The sequence below is a fragment of the Dipodomys ordii genome, unplaced genomic scaffold (genome assembly GCF_000151885.1).
Source record: "Dipodomys ordii isolate 6190 unplaced genomic scaffold, Dord_2.0 Scaffold167, whole genome shotgun sequence".
In the NCBI taxonomy this organism is placed as follows: Eukaryota; Metazoa; Chordata; class Mammalia; order Rodentia; family Heteromyidae; genus Dipodomys; species Dipodomys ordii.
The window spans coordinates 1,561,935-1,580,122 of NW_012267383.1; the positions used below are offsets into that span (position 1 = coordinate 1,561,935).

The 18,188-nt window shown below is 42.1% G+C and overlaps 1 protein-coding gene and 1 pseudogene across 1 annotated transcript in view; both read left to right on the plus strand.

The window, feature by feature from the left end:
* The window catches only part of Tmtc1 (transmembrane and tetratricopeptide repeat containing 1), a 140,380-nt gene that overhangs the window by 28,097 nt on the left and 94,095 nt on the right, over positions 1-18,188 (plus strand). Inside the window, exon 5 of the mRNA XM_013033416.1 lies at positions 456-659. Within this exon, the coding sequence (XP_012888870.1) occupies positions 456-659 (204 nt within the window). The remainder of the gene's footprint in view (positions 1-455; positions 660-18,188) is intronic.
* On the plus strand, positions 1,687-10,595 carry LOC105998649 (annotated as a pseudogene).

Below are 18,188 nucleotides of genomic sequence, written 5' to 3' on the forward strand. Positions count from 1 at the left end.
GTTATAAATTATTTATCAGAGGATTTCTGGTAGAAAAATGTTATCAGAGTACATGGGATCAATAATATTTTACATGATCAAAATAACAAAAATCTGGAACACCATGTGAATTAAATAGTATAAGAAATAATAGTTGAAGGTGATAGATAAAAAAGTATGCATGCATATATGTGTGTGTGCATGCGTATATGTGTGTGTGTTTGTGAGTAAAGAGGGACTAAGTCCTAGTCTACTATGGTAGGAAGTCAATGATAAACTCCAAAAATTGTAAAAAAGAGAGTTTTTTGTTTTTGTTTTTTTAAGTTAGTGTCTGAAATAACGGGCTCAAAGTCTTGACTGTGGTTGCTTTCAGGGAGGGGCCTTGGGGACAAAGGTAAGAAAACAGTCTGGTGTTTCTTAGCACAAGGAATTGTTCATATTAACTTTGTTTATCCACTCTTCTGTTGTCCACTCAGGAGCAATGGAGTCCTCCCTGAGCACAGCCCTCAGCAGCCTGGGAGCCCCAGCACCTGCGCCCTGCCACCCCACACCCACAGAGAGAACGGGAGGCAGCGGCTCCCGCACAAAGGGGCTTGGGGTGGCAGCCACTCCCCCCTGCCACCAGAACCCAAAAGCAGTGGATTTCCGGTATCCCCAAGAGCCCTGTGGGCCCGCATGAGGTACTAGCCCGGGTGTTGGTGGGCATTTCTTCACTGTTCATTATTGCCTGCTCTGTGGCTGGTGATGCCTGGAGAAGGAAAATGTACACCTCCTTTTGCTCCTTCCCTTCCCTTCTCATCTTTTTCCTGTTCTTCTGTGCTCTGTCCCTCTCTCCCTTCTTGGCCTATATGAAATGGGATAATAAAGGAATAACCCAGTTGCTGGTGGCTCACTTCTGTAATCCTAGCCACTCAGGAGGCAGAGATCTGAGGATTGTGGTTTGAAGGCAGCCTGGGTATGAAACTCCATGAGACTCTTATCTCCAATTAACCACCAGAAAAGTGGAAATGGTGCTGTGACTCAAATGAGTACTGGCCTTGAGCAAAAAAAGCTCGGGAACAGTGCCCAGGCACTGAGTTTAAGCCCCACGACTACCAAAAAGAGAGAGAGAGAGAGAGAGACAGAAAGAGAAAGTTATAGCTAGAGGAAGCAAAAGAAGGCCCGTGTCATGTGTGATTCTTTGAAGATAGGGTCATGGGCCATGATCTATGAAGCTTCCAGCATCAAAAGAGAGGCCGCTCCCTTTCCTAGGAATGCGCATGCTCTGCCACACCTCATCTCCTTCATATGAATTAATTTTTGTTAATTTTAAAATTTTATTTATTGTGTGTGTGTGTGTGTGTGTGCGCGCGCGCGCACGTGCGCGCTCTGACTGATACTGGAGCTTGAACTCAATATCTTGGCACTCTCACTTGACATTTTTGCTCAAGGCTGGCATCCTACTACCTGAGCCACATGCCTAGCTTTTAGCAAGTTAATTGGAGATAAGAATCCCAGGATTTCTCTGCCCAGGCTGGCTTTGAGCCTTGTTCCTCCGATCTCAACCTCCTGAATATTTAGGATTATACATGTGAGCCACCAGTGCCCAGCCTGGTGGTGTGAATTTATGCCAGCACAGGTGTGGAAGGGAATCCAGGGAACTCTTCTTCTCATCACATTTTTGAGAATTCAAGAAAACCTTGCGCTCTTTGCCCCATCTATTGGGAGAATGAAGACCATTCTCAGCCATCAGACTGTCCACATTCCAGAAAATGTTGACATCACTCTGAAGGGTCGCATGGTGATTGTGAAGGGTCCCCGTGGAACCCTGCAGAGGGATTTCAACCACATCAACGTAGAACTCAGCCTCCTTGGAAAGAAACAGAAGAGGCTCCTGGTTGATGAATGGTGAGGAAACAGAAAGGAACTGGCTTCCATGTGCACTATCTGTAGTCATGTGCAGAACATGATCAAGGGTGTTACTCTCAGCTTTCATTACAAGATGAGCTTTTTGTATGCTCACTTCCCCATCAATGTCATTATTCAGGAGAATGGGTCTCTAGTTGAAATCCGAACCTTCTTCAGTGAAGAAAAGAGTTCAGATGAGGACAGGTGTTGCTTGTTCATTCTCTTAACCCCAGAAAGAGGAATTAATCTTTGAAGGAAATGATTCTGAACTTGTCTCAAATTCAGCAAGCAACAACAGTTAAAAACAAGGATATCAGAAAATTTTTGGATGGTATCTATGTTTCTGAAAAAGGAGCAGTTCAACAGGCTGATGAATAAGATCTAAGTTACTACATCTTTGGAGACTGTTTTGGATCCTGACCAGTTTCTGATACTTCCGTGATGCAATCAATAAAAGAATCCTATTGATTTGAAAGAAAATCTTATTTTTATTATTTATTTATTTATTTTTATTTTTATTTTTGGGTCCGGTCGTGAGGCTTGAACTCTGGCCTGGGCGCCGTCCCTCAGCTCTTCAGCTCAAGGCTAGCGCTGTACCACTTGAGCCACAGTGCCACTTCCAGCTTTTTTCTTTTTGCTTATGTGGTGCTGAGGAATCGAACCCATGGCCTCAGGCATGCAAGGCAAGCGCTCTACCACTGAGCCACCTTCCCAGCCTGAAAAGAAAATCTTGAGTGTGAGATTTTCCTTCTTATGAATATTTTAATGTACTAGTGACAATTAGCAGTGTGTTCATCATCACAGGTATATTTATTGAAGTATGTTGCTTGCTTCTTAAATACCTCAAGCCACAGCAAAGTAAAAATGTATTAGTTATTTGTTTAAAGATAAACTTAGATACATCAGAATTTTCAAGAGTTTCCTGGAGCAGTAATGGCAACTCCAACCACAGGTTGAGTGTGGTCCCCATAAGAGAGTGAGAACTGAAGCACAGCAGGAAAAATTGTAAAAGATTGCTTAAAGTGGAATAGTAGCCTTGTTTGCATTTCCTAGTGGGAAAACTTCTGGTTAAGTTGGGGCACTGGTAGCTCATGCCTGTCATCCTAGCTACTTAGGAGGCTGAGATCTGAGAATCATGGTTCAAAGCTAGCATAGGCTAAAAAGTTCATGACACTCTTCTCTGCACTTATTCACCTAAAAGCTGGAAGTGGAGCTATGGCTTAAGTGATAGAATGCCAGCCTGCGCAAAAAAGTCAAGTAATGCGTACTCAAGGCCCAGAGTTCAAGCCCTAGGACTCTTTCTCTCTCACACACACAAAATTAGGTATTAACAAAATTAGGTATTAATCCACATTCACTTTAAGTTTAAAAAAAATTTCTTTTGTTTTTTTGTAGCTTTTTTTTTTTTTCCCCAGGGTTGAGGACCAAACCCAGGGCCTTGTGCGCGCCGGGCGGGCGCTCTTCCACTGGGCTAAACCCCCAGCCCCTAAGTTTTTAAAATTTTTGACTGTAGTTTTTGTTTCCTAGTCCCTTTATTTAGAGATGAACTAGGTCATATGTTATATGTGCTGTGGAATTCTCTCTAGAATGGTAAAAACACTTCAGTCTTTTGGTGTAGTTTTTAGATGTCTGTAGCCAAATCACTGTCATGTATTTGGGGGTTTATATTGGTGATAGATCCAAAAAGAGCAATGACTTTCTGACTAGCATAATAACACAGACCAAACCATCTAGCACAATTAAAGTTATTTATTATCAAGCGAGTTTATTACTGTTTATGCCCAGGGTGCTACCATTTAGATACCATGACCTTTTCTGGCTTTTTCCCCCTATATACTCCAATCTTTTTTCTTAGTTTTTAGTATTTTTGTTTGTTTAAACAATTTTTGGTCCTGTACTGGGTTTTGAACTAGGGCTTGGGCACTGTCCTCATCATTTTTCCTTAAGGGTGGCTCTTTACCACTTTATCCACACTTCTACTTCTGCCTTTGTAATGGTTAATTGGAGATAAAATTCTCACAGACATTCTTGCCTAGGCAGACTTCAACCCATGATCCTCAGATCTCAGCCTTCTGAGCTGGTAGGATTGCAGGCGTGAGCCACTAGTGCCTGGCTTCCTTTGGTTCTTAAACTGAGCTTACCACAAAAATAATTTCCTCAAAATATTTCTTGCTTAATCTGGAACACTACACTAAAAGCTTTTGCCAATAAATCCCATGCTAAGAGACAAAATTCTTTTTAATTTATGGATAAAAGTTGGTGGAGTTTCTAGTGGCTGACAGAGTCAGGTTTGTTCTGCTCAATCTCAATTGGATACTGATTCTTGGCAGCCTTATTCCCCCATGAATCTCAGCCAGTGCGTGATAAGTTCTCTCCTCTCACTGTGTAGAGCAGTCAAGTCCAGGCTTCTACTTCCAACCGCATGTACCGGGACATATGTGGAAAGAGAAAATGCTCAGGAGGCAGGCATTTCAGGTTGGCATGAGACTCCATTGCTTCACAAGAAGCTCCTGGAATTGCATCTCAAGTCGTACACTCTTCTGTTGGCTTAACTGATGCCATGTACAGTATTCAAGAATGGCAGTTGTGGCTTCAAGGCCAACTTTATGTGGCTTAATGGCAGCTTTCTGTTCTTATCCAGAACACAGGAGATCATAGAGTGCTGTAAGGGGTTGCTGTGGATTCTTTAGTATTTTGGTTAATGCTGTTGTTGTCCAGCTTAGAATTTCTCGTTTCCTGTTCCTTTTTCTTAAGAAGCCTGTTGAGAGTGATTGTAATAAAAGCAGTGTCAGTTTGTCTTAGCATTGTAAACACTTATAGGACATATGAATGATTCCTTTGTGAAAGCATTGAGGATCCTCAATCTTTACCTACTGAGTAGCTGGAATTACAGGAATAAGACACTGACACCTGGCCATGAATAAGCATTTGCAAATACCTAAACTCTGTTTCAGATTCCTCTTGCATCAAATATTGTAATACTTGCACCTAACCCATAGGGTTATTGTGAAAAATGAGGTAACATGTAAAATCAGCTTCTAATAGTTTTTTTTTGTTGTTATTTTGTTTTTGTTTTTGTCTGTTCTGGGGCTTGAACTCTGAGCGTAGGTGCTGTCCCTGAGTTTGTATTGCTTAAGGCTAGCCCTCTACCTTTGAGCCACAGCTTTACTTCTGGTTTTTGAGTGGCTAATTGGAGATGAGAGTCTCACAGGGACTTTTCTGCCCAGGCCGGCTTCAAACTTCGATCCTCAATCTCAGCCTCCTGAGTAGCTAGGATTTCAAGTGTGAGCCACCAGTGCCTGCCTGGCTCCTAATAGCTTTAAAAAGATTTGAATCTCTTCTCATGTTTATTTCATGCCCAGGCCAGCTTGGAAGAATTATTGTTTAGAAATGTTTTTTTTTTTATAAACTTCTGAAGGGAAATTGTAAAATTTTACTCAATTTATGCTTTGACTTGTTTATGCTATTTAGTTGGCTTCATTTTATGGGATTACAGTATTTTAGAGGGAAATAGACAATAAAAGTTAATTTTTGTAGCATTGATTGAAAATCCATGAGATTTTAATGGGATAATATAAAGCCTGTGATAAGACTTTATTTTTAGCTACTGAATGCTGGCCTTGTTTAAAAGAAACCTCAAAATTTGTAGTTCTTAGCTTCTAAGATTAAAAAAATATTTTCATATAGTTAGCATGATATTTGAACGAGTCATTAATAAACGATTAGGTAGAAAATCAAATAATACAGGCTTAACTCACTAGTTTTTACAATGGTCAACTTAATTACCATGGGAAGAACTATTTCATTTTATAGATTTATGCATTTTTAATAGTATATGATCTTTATTTCTTTATTGAAAATTCATACTGATCCTGAACTCATTGGAAGCTACTGTTTCCAAGAATGACCCAATATTACTAAGATTTTTTTTCTTGTCAGGTGCTGGTGGCTCAGGACTATAATTCTAGGTACTCAGAAGGATGAGATCTGAGATGCAGCTGATGCAGAAAGTCTATGAGACTCTTACCTCCAATTAACCAGCAAAAAATAGCCAGAAGTGGAGGTGTGGCGTGAGTGGTAAAGTGCCAGCCTTGAGTGAAAGACTTAAGAATAGCTCTCAGTCTCTGAGTTTGAGTCTCTGTATACTCCACCCCCAAAAATGATTTGCCCTTACTGCTTTAACTTGCACACATATTGCTGGAGTGTTGGAAGGAACTTTACGGATTTTTAGGATATGAAAACAATGAATTTTTCTAATTGGAAAAAAATAATCCAAATACAAACAACTAGCCAGAGTTACATGAAAAGATAGCATACTGTTTGTGTTATATCTGATGAACTCAGTGTGCTCTGGACATGTGATGAATTACTGGTATATTTCAGTGTCTATATGGTGGAGTGTTTTGTTAGGGTCAGTTAAACGCTGTGAAAGAGTTTTTAAAGCTTTACTCCTCCCTCCCCCAGTCCTGGGGCTTGAACTCTGGGCCTGGGTGCTGTCCTTCAGCTCTTCAGCTCAATGCGAGTGCTCTACAACTTGAGCCACAGCGCCACTTCCAGTTTTCTGGTGGTTTATTGGAGATAGGAGTCTCATAGACTTTCCTGCCTGGGCTGGCTTTGCACCATGATCCTCAGATCTCAGCCTCCTGAGGAGCTAGGATTACAGGTATGAGCCACCAGCACCTGGCTACATTTGATTTCTTTACTAAGTGATTTTTTTTTCTTTGTGAATGAATGAATGAGGAATGAGTGTAACAGGAGTTATCCATAATACAGGTAGAATGAAATCCATATGTTGTCTTAAAAATCTCCTCTTGAGGATCCCAGTTTGAAGCCAGCTTGGGCAAAAAAGTCCATGTGACCCAACAGCTTAAAGTGGAACTGTGGCTAAAGTGGTAGAGCTCTAGCCTTAAGTGAAAAAGCTAAGGTACAGAGACAATGCCCAGGCCCTGACTTCAATCCCCAGTGTAGAGAATTCGTGGAACTGGAGGTAAATGAGAAGAAGTCTGGGATGAGCCTGTTGCTAGAAAATAGGTTCTCCTTGCCTTCTAGTTTGCTGTGGATCTGGGTCAGTTGTTCTCTGCCTGGATCATGGGGTTTCTTAGCTGGGGAGGATACTCTCTCTGAGGTCTGTTTCTCTCTCTCTCTCTCTCTCTCTCTCTCTCTCTCTCTCCCTCTCCCTCTCTCCCTCCTCCCCAACTCCTCCCTAGAGGGAAAAAGCACTCTACCCTGTGAACTACGGCTCTACTAGGCTCTACTACTTCTGCCTTTTCCTGCCCAGACTGGGTTTGAACCATCATCTTCAGATCTTGGCCTCCTGTGTAGGAGGATGACAGGCCTGAGCCACCAGCACCTGGCTGAGGTCTGTTTTCTTGAGGCTCTCATGAAACAGTATTTTCCTTCTTTCTTTTTAGATTATTATATTCCACTGGGCAGGCTCTTGGGGGTGACTCAGGAGACCTTGGCAGGGGACGTTTTGATGGTTCTATGTTGTTTTCTTCATCTTTTCCATCTTGGATTCTTGACTAGCTCAGTTTTCAAGAACTTAGGTCAAATGGATTTCGGGAAATGTCAATATTCAAGATGAAATGTGTAGACTGCAGCTGTGTTACATGTCATCAAGCTATGCATTTGCAAACTAAATTTAGCTGACCTTTAAAAGACAGTTCATTGGCTCCTTTGGTTGATAAATGCTTACTAAATACTCAGAACCAGTGTCTCAAGAGGTCATTGTTTTGCAAAGAGTGAGCTTAAAAAACCTTTTTTTTTTTTTTTTTTTGGTGCCAGTCCTGGGGCTTGAACTCAAGGCCTAGCTACTGTTACTGAGCTTTTGTGCTCAAGCCTAGCACTCTACCACTTGAGCTGAGCTCCGTTTCTGGCCTTTTGGTGGTTTTTTTAAAATTTTTTTTATTTTTGTCGGTCGTGGGGCTTGAACTCTGGGCCTGGGCGCTATCCCTCAGCTCTTCAGCTCAAGGCTAGCACTCTACCACTTGAGCCAAGCACCACTTCTGGCTTTTTCTGAGTATGTGGTGCTGAGGAATCGGACCCAGCGCCTCATGCATGCAAGGCAAGCACTCTACCACTGAGCTACCTTCTCAGCCCCCTTTTGGTGGTTAATTGGAGATAAGAGTCTAGTAGACTTTCCTGGCTTTGAATGATTATCCTCATGTTTCAACCTCCTGAGCAGCTAGGATTATAGGTGTGAGCCATTGGCATCTGGCCTAAAGTTGTTTTTGTTTTAATTATGTTTAAATAGTTGTACAAGAGGGCTGGGAATGTGCTTAGTGGTAGAGTGCTTGCCTAATATGCATGAAGCCCCAGGTTTGATTCCTCACTACCACATAAACAGAAAAAGCCAGAAGTGGCACTGTGGCTCAAGTGTTAGAGTGTTAGCCTTGAGCAAAAGAAGCCCAGGGACAGCGCCCAGGCCCTGAGTTCAAGCCCCAGATCTGGCAGAAAAAAGAAAAAGTTGTATAAGAGAGGTGCAGCTTAACATGTCAGTTTATGAATACAGTACATCTTGATCAATGCCACCTCTTCTATCATTCTCCCCTATCTTTCCCAACACTACTCATCCTTTCAAATTGCCTAGTTCTGTTTTCATGTATATACATTGAATATCATGACTATATTCACTCACTCTTCCACTCACCATTTACCTCCCCATCAACCCCTACCACCAACCCCCACAATCATGCTTAGGCCAAATGGAGGGCTCGTTGAAACTGTTCAGTAGAATCTAGTGATGGCTATTCTTGATGATTGAGCCTGGTTTCTGGACATAGGCATTAGGAAAGGTGCACACTTGATTGATTGATGGCCTCTTCAGGGTTTCCTTATGCCTCTTTTTGCTTTTGAAAGAGATCCTTCATTGATCAAGATGTATTGTGCTCATACACTGACATGCATTGTACTTATAAACTGAATTTTGCATTGAAACCTCTTTGTAATTGAAATCTTTGTACAACTACTTAAAGACAATTTAAACATTTTAAAAAATAAAATTAAATAACCAGTGAGGTATATTATATGTCATCTGTAAGCAGATTCTTAGTTATTCAGTGATGGATGCAGTCTGGGTCTCATGATTCTTCTTGCTGCATTTTCTGTAGGGGGGTTGTGCTGATCGCTTGTGAAATCTCTTTGGACATGACATTTCGATGTGATGGAGAGAGAGGGAGAAGGAAAAGGAGAAAGAGTGAGATTAGAGGGCTAGAGGCTGACATAGACACGGTGAAGTAATAGTACTTCCTGGACATTTCAGAGTTAATGGAAGCATTCACTACAAACTCGTCAAAGCTGTGTTTACTTTTTGTCACAGTAATACACTAGTGGATCCACAGTTTGTTTTTCTATTGATTGATCAGTGTAATTGGAACTTAAACTCAGGTTATTGCTTTTGTAATAAGCAGGCCCTCTACCATCTGAACCATGCCTCATCCCCTTTTGCTGTAGTTATTTTTCAGGCTGGGGCTCCTGTTCTTGCTTTGGCAACTATGGATATAGATCCTCCCATTTCATGCCTCATGCTCTGGGGAGATGACAGGCACATGCCACCACACCAGCTTTCCTTGCTCTTTTTCATTGAGATGAAGTATGGCTTACTTTTTTTTTTTTTTGCCTGAGCTGCCCTTGAATTGTGAGCCTCTCACTTTCTGCCTCCCAAGTGGCCAGGATTATAAGTATCAGCCACTATTCCTGGGCCTTTTTCTTTTTAAATTTCTTAGTTTCTTTTTCCCTTGCTACTGTGTGTTGAACTCAGCTGTTCACACTTGCTAGGCTAAGTGCAGTCCTTATTCAGTCATGTTTCCAGCTCTTTTTTTGCCTTTATTGTTTTTGTCACATTTCGCCTTATGTGTGTGTCCTGGGATATCCTGGACCATGAGCCACCTATTTATGCTTCTCATTTAGCTAGGATGACAGACATGTCAACACAGTATTCAGATGTTGATTCTGTTGAGGTCTCATATTGGTGCTGAAGTTGACCTTGAGCCACAGTTCTCCTGATCTCCATCTCCCACGTAGAATTGCAGGTGTGAACCATTGGCACCCAACTTTATTTTTTCATTTTTCTCCCTACTCCTCCCTTTTCTTTCCCTTTCCCTTCCTTTCCCTTTCCCTTTCCCTTTCTTTCCCTTCCCTTCCCCTTTCTTTCCTCTCCTCCCTTCCTACCTTCCCCTTCCCTCCTTCTCTCCCTTCTCTCCCTTTCCTTCCCTTCCCCTCTTTCTCCTTCCCTTCTTCTCTCCCTTTCTCCCTCCTCTTTCCTCTCTTCTTCTCTTCCCTTTCTTTCTCCTTCCATTTCCTCCTTATCCTATTTTTCCTCTCTTCTTCCTTTCCACTTCTTCCTTTTCCTTTTTTGACCTCAGAATTTTAAGATATTGAAGAGAATATTAAAACAATATATAAGAGTTCACATTTCCGTTTATTGGTGTTTGGTTTAATCCTTCCTTTGCTTTCCCTGAGGAATGGAAGTGTAGTGGTACAGCTGAGTTCACGTTGCTACTGGTCTTAATCTTCTCAGGGTCAAAGAGTGGCCAGGATTTTCTGTGGAGAGCCTGCTTTCTGAAACAAAGTTATCTATGCAACTTAATGCTTTGCTGGTTAATCTGGTGATACAGTCCACTTCTACATAAGAAATGGCTTAGAAGATAGATGTGGCAGAAAGGGAAATGTACCAGAGGACCCTTCAGGTTTCTTCCTGTCTTTGTATCCTAAAGCGACAGATTGGAAGATGATTATCTCTGAATCTCGACTAACTCTCAGATCCCAGCCTCTTGAGGATTTGTTGTTGTTGTTTTTTGGTTATTGTTTTTCTCCTGTATAACAAGAACAGTCAGTTCCTTCTATGTCTACCAGTGTTTATGTTAGAATGTTCTATGAAATGTCACCTCTGCAATGAGAACATTTCCACGGGTATTTATTGAACTTACACAAGATGATGCACTAATATTTGTATTTGATATGCTCTACACTTCCAAAAAAAATCTCTCCTTGACTATATTGAGCATAATTTGTAATAACAGCTAACATTTATTGAGTATTTCTATACTTAGGAGCACAAACTCATTAATTCTCATGATTATGCCGTGTGTTTGGAACCACTAATCCCCACATGTTAAAGACTGAATAATGGAGACACAGGAAGGATGGGAACTTGCCCAGGCAAGTTCAGTGAGTGGAAAAGCTGGAAATCTCTCCCCTGCAGCCCAGCTCTGCAGTCTTTTGCATTTGAAACTAATTCACTCTAAATGAAGGCTAATATTCTGAGTGGGAAATCTCTCACCTTCAGGAAGTGACTCAGTTGCCATGTTGAAGATGCTGAGGCTCAAAGGTCCCCTTGGGGGCCTTCATGTCTGACCTCTGAGTGGATGTGACTGTCTCCTCTGGTTTTCTCTCTACTTACCTGATGAGGTCACTTTAGTTCTTGGGTTGTTTGAAATTGCTAGATATTTTCAGCTAGCCTAGAAGACACTAATACTAATAACGGTTGCAGCCAAATACTGTCCCAGAGCCACAGCTCACATAAACAGATCCACTGTGTTCCACCTGTGTGTATGTAGAGCCTGAGCAGCCCCTGAGGGATCAGGAAATCCCATCATCCAAGGAGAAGGATCCATGCTTCCTTGATCTATGCCACCATCCTGGCTTCTGTTCGAAAAAAGCAAAGGAAGGAAATAAATGCTCAAAGAAATCAGTTACTGAAACTAAAGAGAAAGGAAGGGATTTTTTTTTAAAAAGGAGCTTTTGTAAACAATTGCTAATAAGACTGGCACCATGGGCTGGGAAGGTGGCTCAGTGGTAGAGTGCTTGCCTTGCATGCTCAAGGCCCTGGGTTCAATTCCTCAGCACCACATAAGCAAAAAGAAAAAAGCCAGAAGTGGCGCTGTGGCTCAAGTGGTAGAGCGCTAGCCTTGAGCTGAAGAGCTGAGCGACAGCGCCCAGGCCCAGAGTTCAGGCCCCACGACCGGGTCCCCCCCCCAAAATAAAAGACTGGCACCAGTGACTTGTACCTTTAATCCTAGTGACACTAGAGGCTGAGATCTGAGGATCCTGGTTCAAAGCCAGCTCTGGCAGACAAACCTAAGACAAGTAGAGCTGTGGCTTAAGTGGTAAAGCGCCAGCCTGAACTGTACAAGACCAAGCCAGAGCATAAGACCCTGAGTTCAAACCCTATTACTAACAAGTCAATAAACAAATACATAATAAATAAAAATTGCAAGTGACAGTCTAGTATTCAATTCATGGGGAATGTAGTATATTCTCAAGTCTTTTGCTCAAATATCTCCATATAGACATATATGGACATATCCTTTTCTGTCTGGTTTGTAGAACTGTCAAGGTAACTTATTCTTCCAGCTTTTTTGGCAAAGGTCATTATCTACTTCCTGAGGCAGGGCAAAGGAAGGGTGATACCAGGGTTAGGAAATGGGAGGGGGAGGCAGGACTCATGGGAAGAGGTCAAAGTTCATCTATGTGAAAAATTCTTGTATCTCCTAGATCTTGCATGAAAAAAATAAGAGCATTGCTAGTTACTTTGCAGGCGTGTGGTTTTATGAGAGATAGGCAGACTCAGCAGGGTGTTTCAGAAAAAATAAACCATCTCTGTACATATCACACGTACTTTCCTGACAAGAGACATGAAACATAAGAGGACAAAAGGGTAATATTTCATGAGGAGAGAAGTTCACTCAGCAAGAAAGCAGATGGATCAACATACCTTTTAGGGCACCTTGAAGAGATGATCACTGCATTGGGAAAGGTACAAAGGCCCCAGAAGACAGAGAAGAAGCAAGTCCTATCCCCCTCCAGCTCCCCAGTAAATTGGTGCTTGTAGACCCTAAAAGAAAAATAGGTAAAACAGCTTCAGGTGCATCAATGTGTTATGGAAAATGCAATGGAAAAAAAAAAAAGCCTGGGGTTATCAAAACAAAACATAGGCAGGCTTCCCAAGGAGAACAGAGCAGTATTGAAACAGGCAAAGAGAGAGCGTGAGGTCTGAGCACAGAAGAATTTTTGAAGGCATAGAAACAAAGATTGGTCAAGGGTGAAGAAAAAAATAACTCATAAGGAATTCAAGCTCACAGTGAGGTGTCAAGCCAGCCTGATAGCAGATTTTGTCAAATTATGTCTAGGAGAGGGAGAGGCAGAGTGTGTTCAGGAGATGGAAGTTTATATTAAAATATGTTCATTCTGGAAAGAAAGAAGAGAGGATGTGCTGAGCAGTTGGGACCTTGAACTGACTTCCTCCCCTCTCCCCACCTTCCATGCTGAAACAGCTGTCAGTCCTTTGGCATTAAGAATAAAAAAGATAATAAATAAGTGGCTTCATAGAGGATGTTATAGATTTCCCTTTCATTCGTTCATTCTTTTTTTGTGTGCGCTAGTACTGAGACTTGAATTTAGGGCCTTAGACTCTTGCTTGGGTTTTTTTGGGTTTTTTTTGGTCAGTTGTGGGGCCTGAACTCTGGGCCTGGGCGCTGTCCCTGAGCTCTTCAGCTCACGGCTAGCACTCTACCACTTGAGCCACTGCACCACTTCCAGCTTTTTCTTCTTATGTGGTGCTGAGGAATTGAACCCAGGGCCTCATGCATGCAAGGCAAGCCCTCTACCACTGAGCCACCTTCCCAGCCCTCTTGATTGGGTTTTTTGTTCAAGGCTGGTATTCTATCTCTTGAGTCACAGCTTTACTTCTGGCTTTTTGCTGGCTAATTGGAGATATATATCTTATAGACTTTTCTGCTGACTTTCAACTGGTATCTTCAGATCTGAGCCTCCTGAGTAGCTAGGATTATAAATGTGAGCCACCAGTGCTAGAATTAAAAGCTCAATTTTGTTGCTAGGTCAACCAGTCCTTCTTAGAAGGAAGGCAGTGAGGTGAGGTGTGCCCAGGCCTGGCATAGACTGGCATTGGCCCAAGCCGTCAGCTTCTTGGGGTCTTGAGTTCTGAAAAGATAAGGATGGAGAGGATGATGGTGATGAACTTATAGTTGAGCTGCAACCCTATTTAACCTTTCTAAACCTTAGTTTCCTTGTGTGTGAAATGGGAGTAATATTAGGACCTAACATGTCATTATTTCTAGGCTTCAATAAATATAATACCTAGCATTCTGTATTAAATACCTTGCTGATTGTTTTTCTCTTCTTTAAGCCTCATGAGAACATCTAGGTAGGTTTTATAATAACATGTTTCCCTGTCTAAAGGTGGAGCTCAGAGAAAATGACTTTTCATAGAAAAATAATATGTGACATCAACAGTTGAAACTGGGTCTTTGTCAAACCATGCCCATGTTGTAGTATTCTGAAGCCCATTGTATTTAAGAGAAGACACTGGAAAGTTACTGGGAATTTATGGCTGATTATAAAATAAGAGGCTAAGTGCAAAGTGAATTCACATCTGTGTTGTTGGGTTGATGTGAAACTGTGGTAAGAGGTGGGAAGCCAGGCCTCCATCTGGACAGGCTGATGGACATGGTTTTCCACCTGAGTGACTTGTTAGGTCTCTCTCCATCAAGGGACATGTAGTGGCACAGCCAGACCTAGACCACTCAGTGTGGCTAATAATAATGGCTGCTAAAAATTTCACACGATTCCTTGATACATGCTAAGCACTGGGGGAGAGTCTTGCTATTTGATACTTACAGAATTTTCTTGAGATAGATACTGTGAGAATCAATATTTTATACTTATAGAAAGCCAGACTAATATGTAGTGTGACTAGGTTCTAAGTAGGACTTGTTTGGTGTAACACACAGTATGTGAACCATGGGTCACAGATCCTTCCTCGTATTTGGGGAGTGATTGGCTTCAGGCTGTTCTCCATCCTCAGGTCCCAGTGCTGCTTCTTGGCTCTCTGTACTTGTGTCTCTAGTTGCCATCTTTCCCTTCCTTGTCATCTACCTCCATGCCTTCACATCTTCCTCTCACTAATCCCTTCCTGCTTACAAACAGTTCTGTTGGGTGCCAGTGGCTAATGCTTGTAATTTTAACTACTCTGAGGATCATGCTTCAAAGTCAGCCTAGGCAGGAAAAATCATGAGATTCTTATCTCCAATTAGTTACCAAAGAACTGAAAGTGGAGCTGTGGATCTAGCCGTAGAGTGCTAGTCTTGAGCAAAAAGGGACAGTGCCCAGGCCCTGACTTCAAGCCTCAAAACTGGCATCCAAAAAACAAATACAAAAAAACAGTCCTTCAGGTAGTCTCCGTTGAGCACCCAGTCCAGTGTGTTGTTTCTGTCATCTTAGGACTCACTGGATTTAGAATTGTGATTTGTTTATTTCTGTGTATTTGAAATCTTTGTTATATATATCCTCTAAAAAAAAAATAGACAACACTGGGGATTGAACTCAGGATCTCAAGCTTGCAGGAGAGATGTTCTACCACAGCTCCAATTCCAGCTTTCTTCTTTTCTTCCTCCTCCTCCTCCTCCTCTTCCTCCTCCTCCTCCTCTTCCTCCTCTTCTTCCTCTTCCTCCTCTTCTTCCTCTTCCTCCTCTTCACCCTCCCTCTCCCCCTCCCCCTTCTTCTGGTTAATTAGAGATAAGAGTCTCACAGACTTTTCACCTGAGCTGGCTTCCAACTGTGATCTTCAGATCTCAGCCTCTTGAGTACCTAGGATTTCAGGCATGAGCCACCAATAGCCTGCTGCTATGGTTATTTTTGAGATAAGGTCTATTTGCTCCTGCCAGCCTGGATCTTGATCCTCTTTATATTTCTTGCCATAGCTGGGAGGCCATTCTATTGACATGGGATCTTGGTAACTTTCTTATCCAGGCTGGCCTCAAACCATGATTTCCCGAAATGACCAACTATGGAGTAGATAGGATTGTAGGCATGAGCTACTGGTGCCCAGCTTCAAACAGATTTAGAAGATTTTATGATTGTTTTATTATATTGAAGTATTGTATGAAGGGCTTGCAATTCGACATGTCAGTTTATGAGTACAATGCATCTTGATCAATGTCACCCCTTCTTTCACTGTTCCCCATCTCTCCCAACCCTACCTTTCTATCTTACACTCAATTTATATTTCATCAACATTCTTCAATTGAGTATCTCCAGGAAAAGAATATTCTACTGCCCATAAATTGTATATCCCAGTTATGGGAAGTAAATAACGTGATGCAGTAGAGAAAAATAAAGATCAGAAGAAAATAGCCAAGAAAATTATTTAGTCCTAGAAAGAATATTCTGGAACCACATGGGAGTGGCAATAATTGGCTTATAAGAATTAGGTCAATTATGTAACAAAAAGCAGAAACTACAGGAACTAGAATAATTTGTGTACATTAACATGGCTGTATACCAGCATTTTTTAATTTTTTTTTTTAGTGAGTTGTGTGTGTGATTGTGTCAGTACTAAGGCTTGAGGGCTTGAACTTACCTTTTTCACTCAAAGGCTAATACATTTGAGCCACACCTCTACTTGCAGCTTGTGCTGGTTAACTGGAGATAGAGTCTCATGGCTATTTTGACCTGGATGGTTTTGAACCAGTATCCTCTGATCTTAGCCTCTGAGTAAGATTACAGACACCTGGCCAGATTTTAGAATGTAAGAACCATGATTACTGGGGTTTACAGGTTTTCTTCTAATCAGAAACAGCTGCAGTAAAAGCGAGTGAATTTCCTTTGTTCACATCAGGAAATAATTAAGTTGTCTTACTGCTAATACCGACCATCTCTACTACAGATGGCAGCTTGGTCTCCTCTGGTGATTCTTGTTTGAGATGGTTCAAAATGTAGAATCTCTGCTTGTTTGAGGCAGATTGGATGTTTTGGGAAGCAACAAACGAAGGACAGTGTCAATAGTGTTTTCTGTTCTCTAGGTATGGGTAACATTTTGATGAAACTTTCCAGCCAATCTGGAGAGATGGTATTACAAAGCCCTGAGCTCAGAATTCAATTCAATCCAGTGAAATCAATTACTACTATCAGCTTAATCCATCTGACTTCTAAAACGTATAGCTGGTTTGCACAAAATACTATTTTTTCAGCTTCTAACTGTAATATTTGTGTATGGGACTTCCCTCCCTCCCTCCCTCCCTCCCTCCCTCCCTTCCTTCCTCTCTTCCTTCCTTCCTTCTTCTGTAAGGTTCGCCAGAAAGGAAATCTCCACATGGCTCAGGAAGAAAAGAGTTTATTGGGGGAGAGCAAACTGCCTGCCTGCACCAGATGGAGACAGAGGGGAAGGAAAAAGAGGAGAGACTCCTTATACTGGTGGGGACACAGAAGATGGGGAAGTGATCTCAGGGCCTGGGGAGCCTCTCACTGTCGGAGGGAGTTGAGATGGGGGGCGGGGAGGGGAGGAGGTTCAGGAAGTGGTCTCAGTGGATGAGGAAGTGATCTCAAAGCCTGGGGTCCTTTGCTGACTCATAGTCAGATGATTGACAGTCAGGTGATTACTGGTTTGGGGCAGGTGAAGAGGAAGGGGGAAGGGGCTGATTCTCCCTGGCAGACCTAATACCTACTGCCTACCTTCCTTCCCTCCTTCCTTTTTTCTTGCTCTTTTCCTTTCCTTTTTTTTGGAACTGAACCCCAAACCAACCTCCTCCTCCTCTCCCTTCCTTTTTTCCTGCTTCCCTCCTTCCTTCCTTTCTTTTCCCATCCCTCCCCCCCTCTCTCCATCTTTTCCTCTTTCCTTTTTTGGCCTTGAACCCAAAAGCTTGATCTCTCCCTTGGCTTTTTTTTTTTTTTTTTTTTAACCGAAGGCTGACAACTCTACACCTTGATCCATAGCCCACTTCCAGTTTTTTTTTTTTTTTGCTGGTTAATTGGAGATAAAGAGTCTCCTGGATTTTTCTGCCCAGTCTGGTTTCAAACTGCCATCCTATTCATAGCTCAACTTCCTAAGGAGCTAGGATCTGGCTCTGTGTTTATTTTTTAAAGATCTCCGTTTCTCAGGTAAAATATTTTCTCTTTGACTTTATTCTGTAAAAACAAGTAGTTTCAGGATCCATATCATATTTATTTCAGCTGTGTCTTTCCAGAGGGCTTAGAGCTATTTGTGTTGCCTGTCCCTTCCTCCTTGTGGGCCTCTCCCTGCTGCATGTAGGCTTGCTTACTTCCCAGAACACTGTACTGTAGGAGGCCAGCTCTTGACCCAGGAGTGAGGAATGTTTGATTTAAGAGAGAGAATTCCTTTGAGCCATGTAGAAGAATATCTGGTCTGGGCCAGACCCCCACCCTAAGTCCAGATTGGGAATTCCACAAATGCAAGGTCTTTGTCGTTTCTGCTTTCCCTGCTGTAATCATGTGTAGCAGTGGGTTCTTGCTGTAGGAAGAGACACCGAGAACACACCGAGGGTAGTGTCTCCACCTTGGGCACTGCA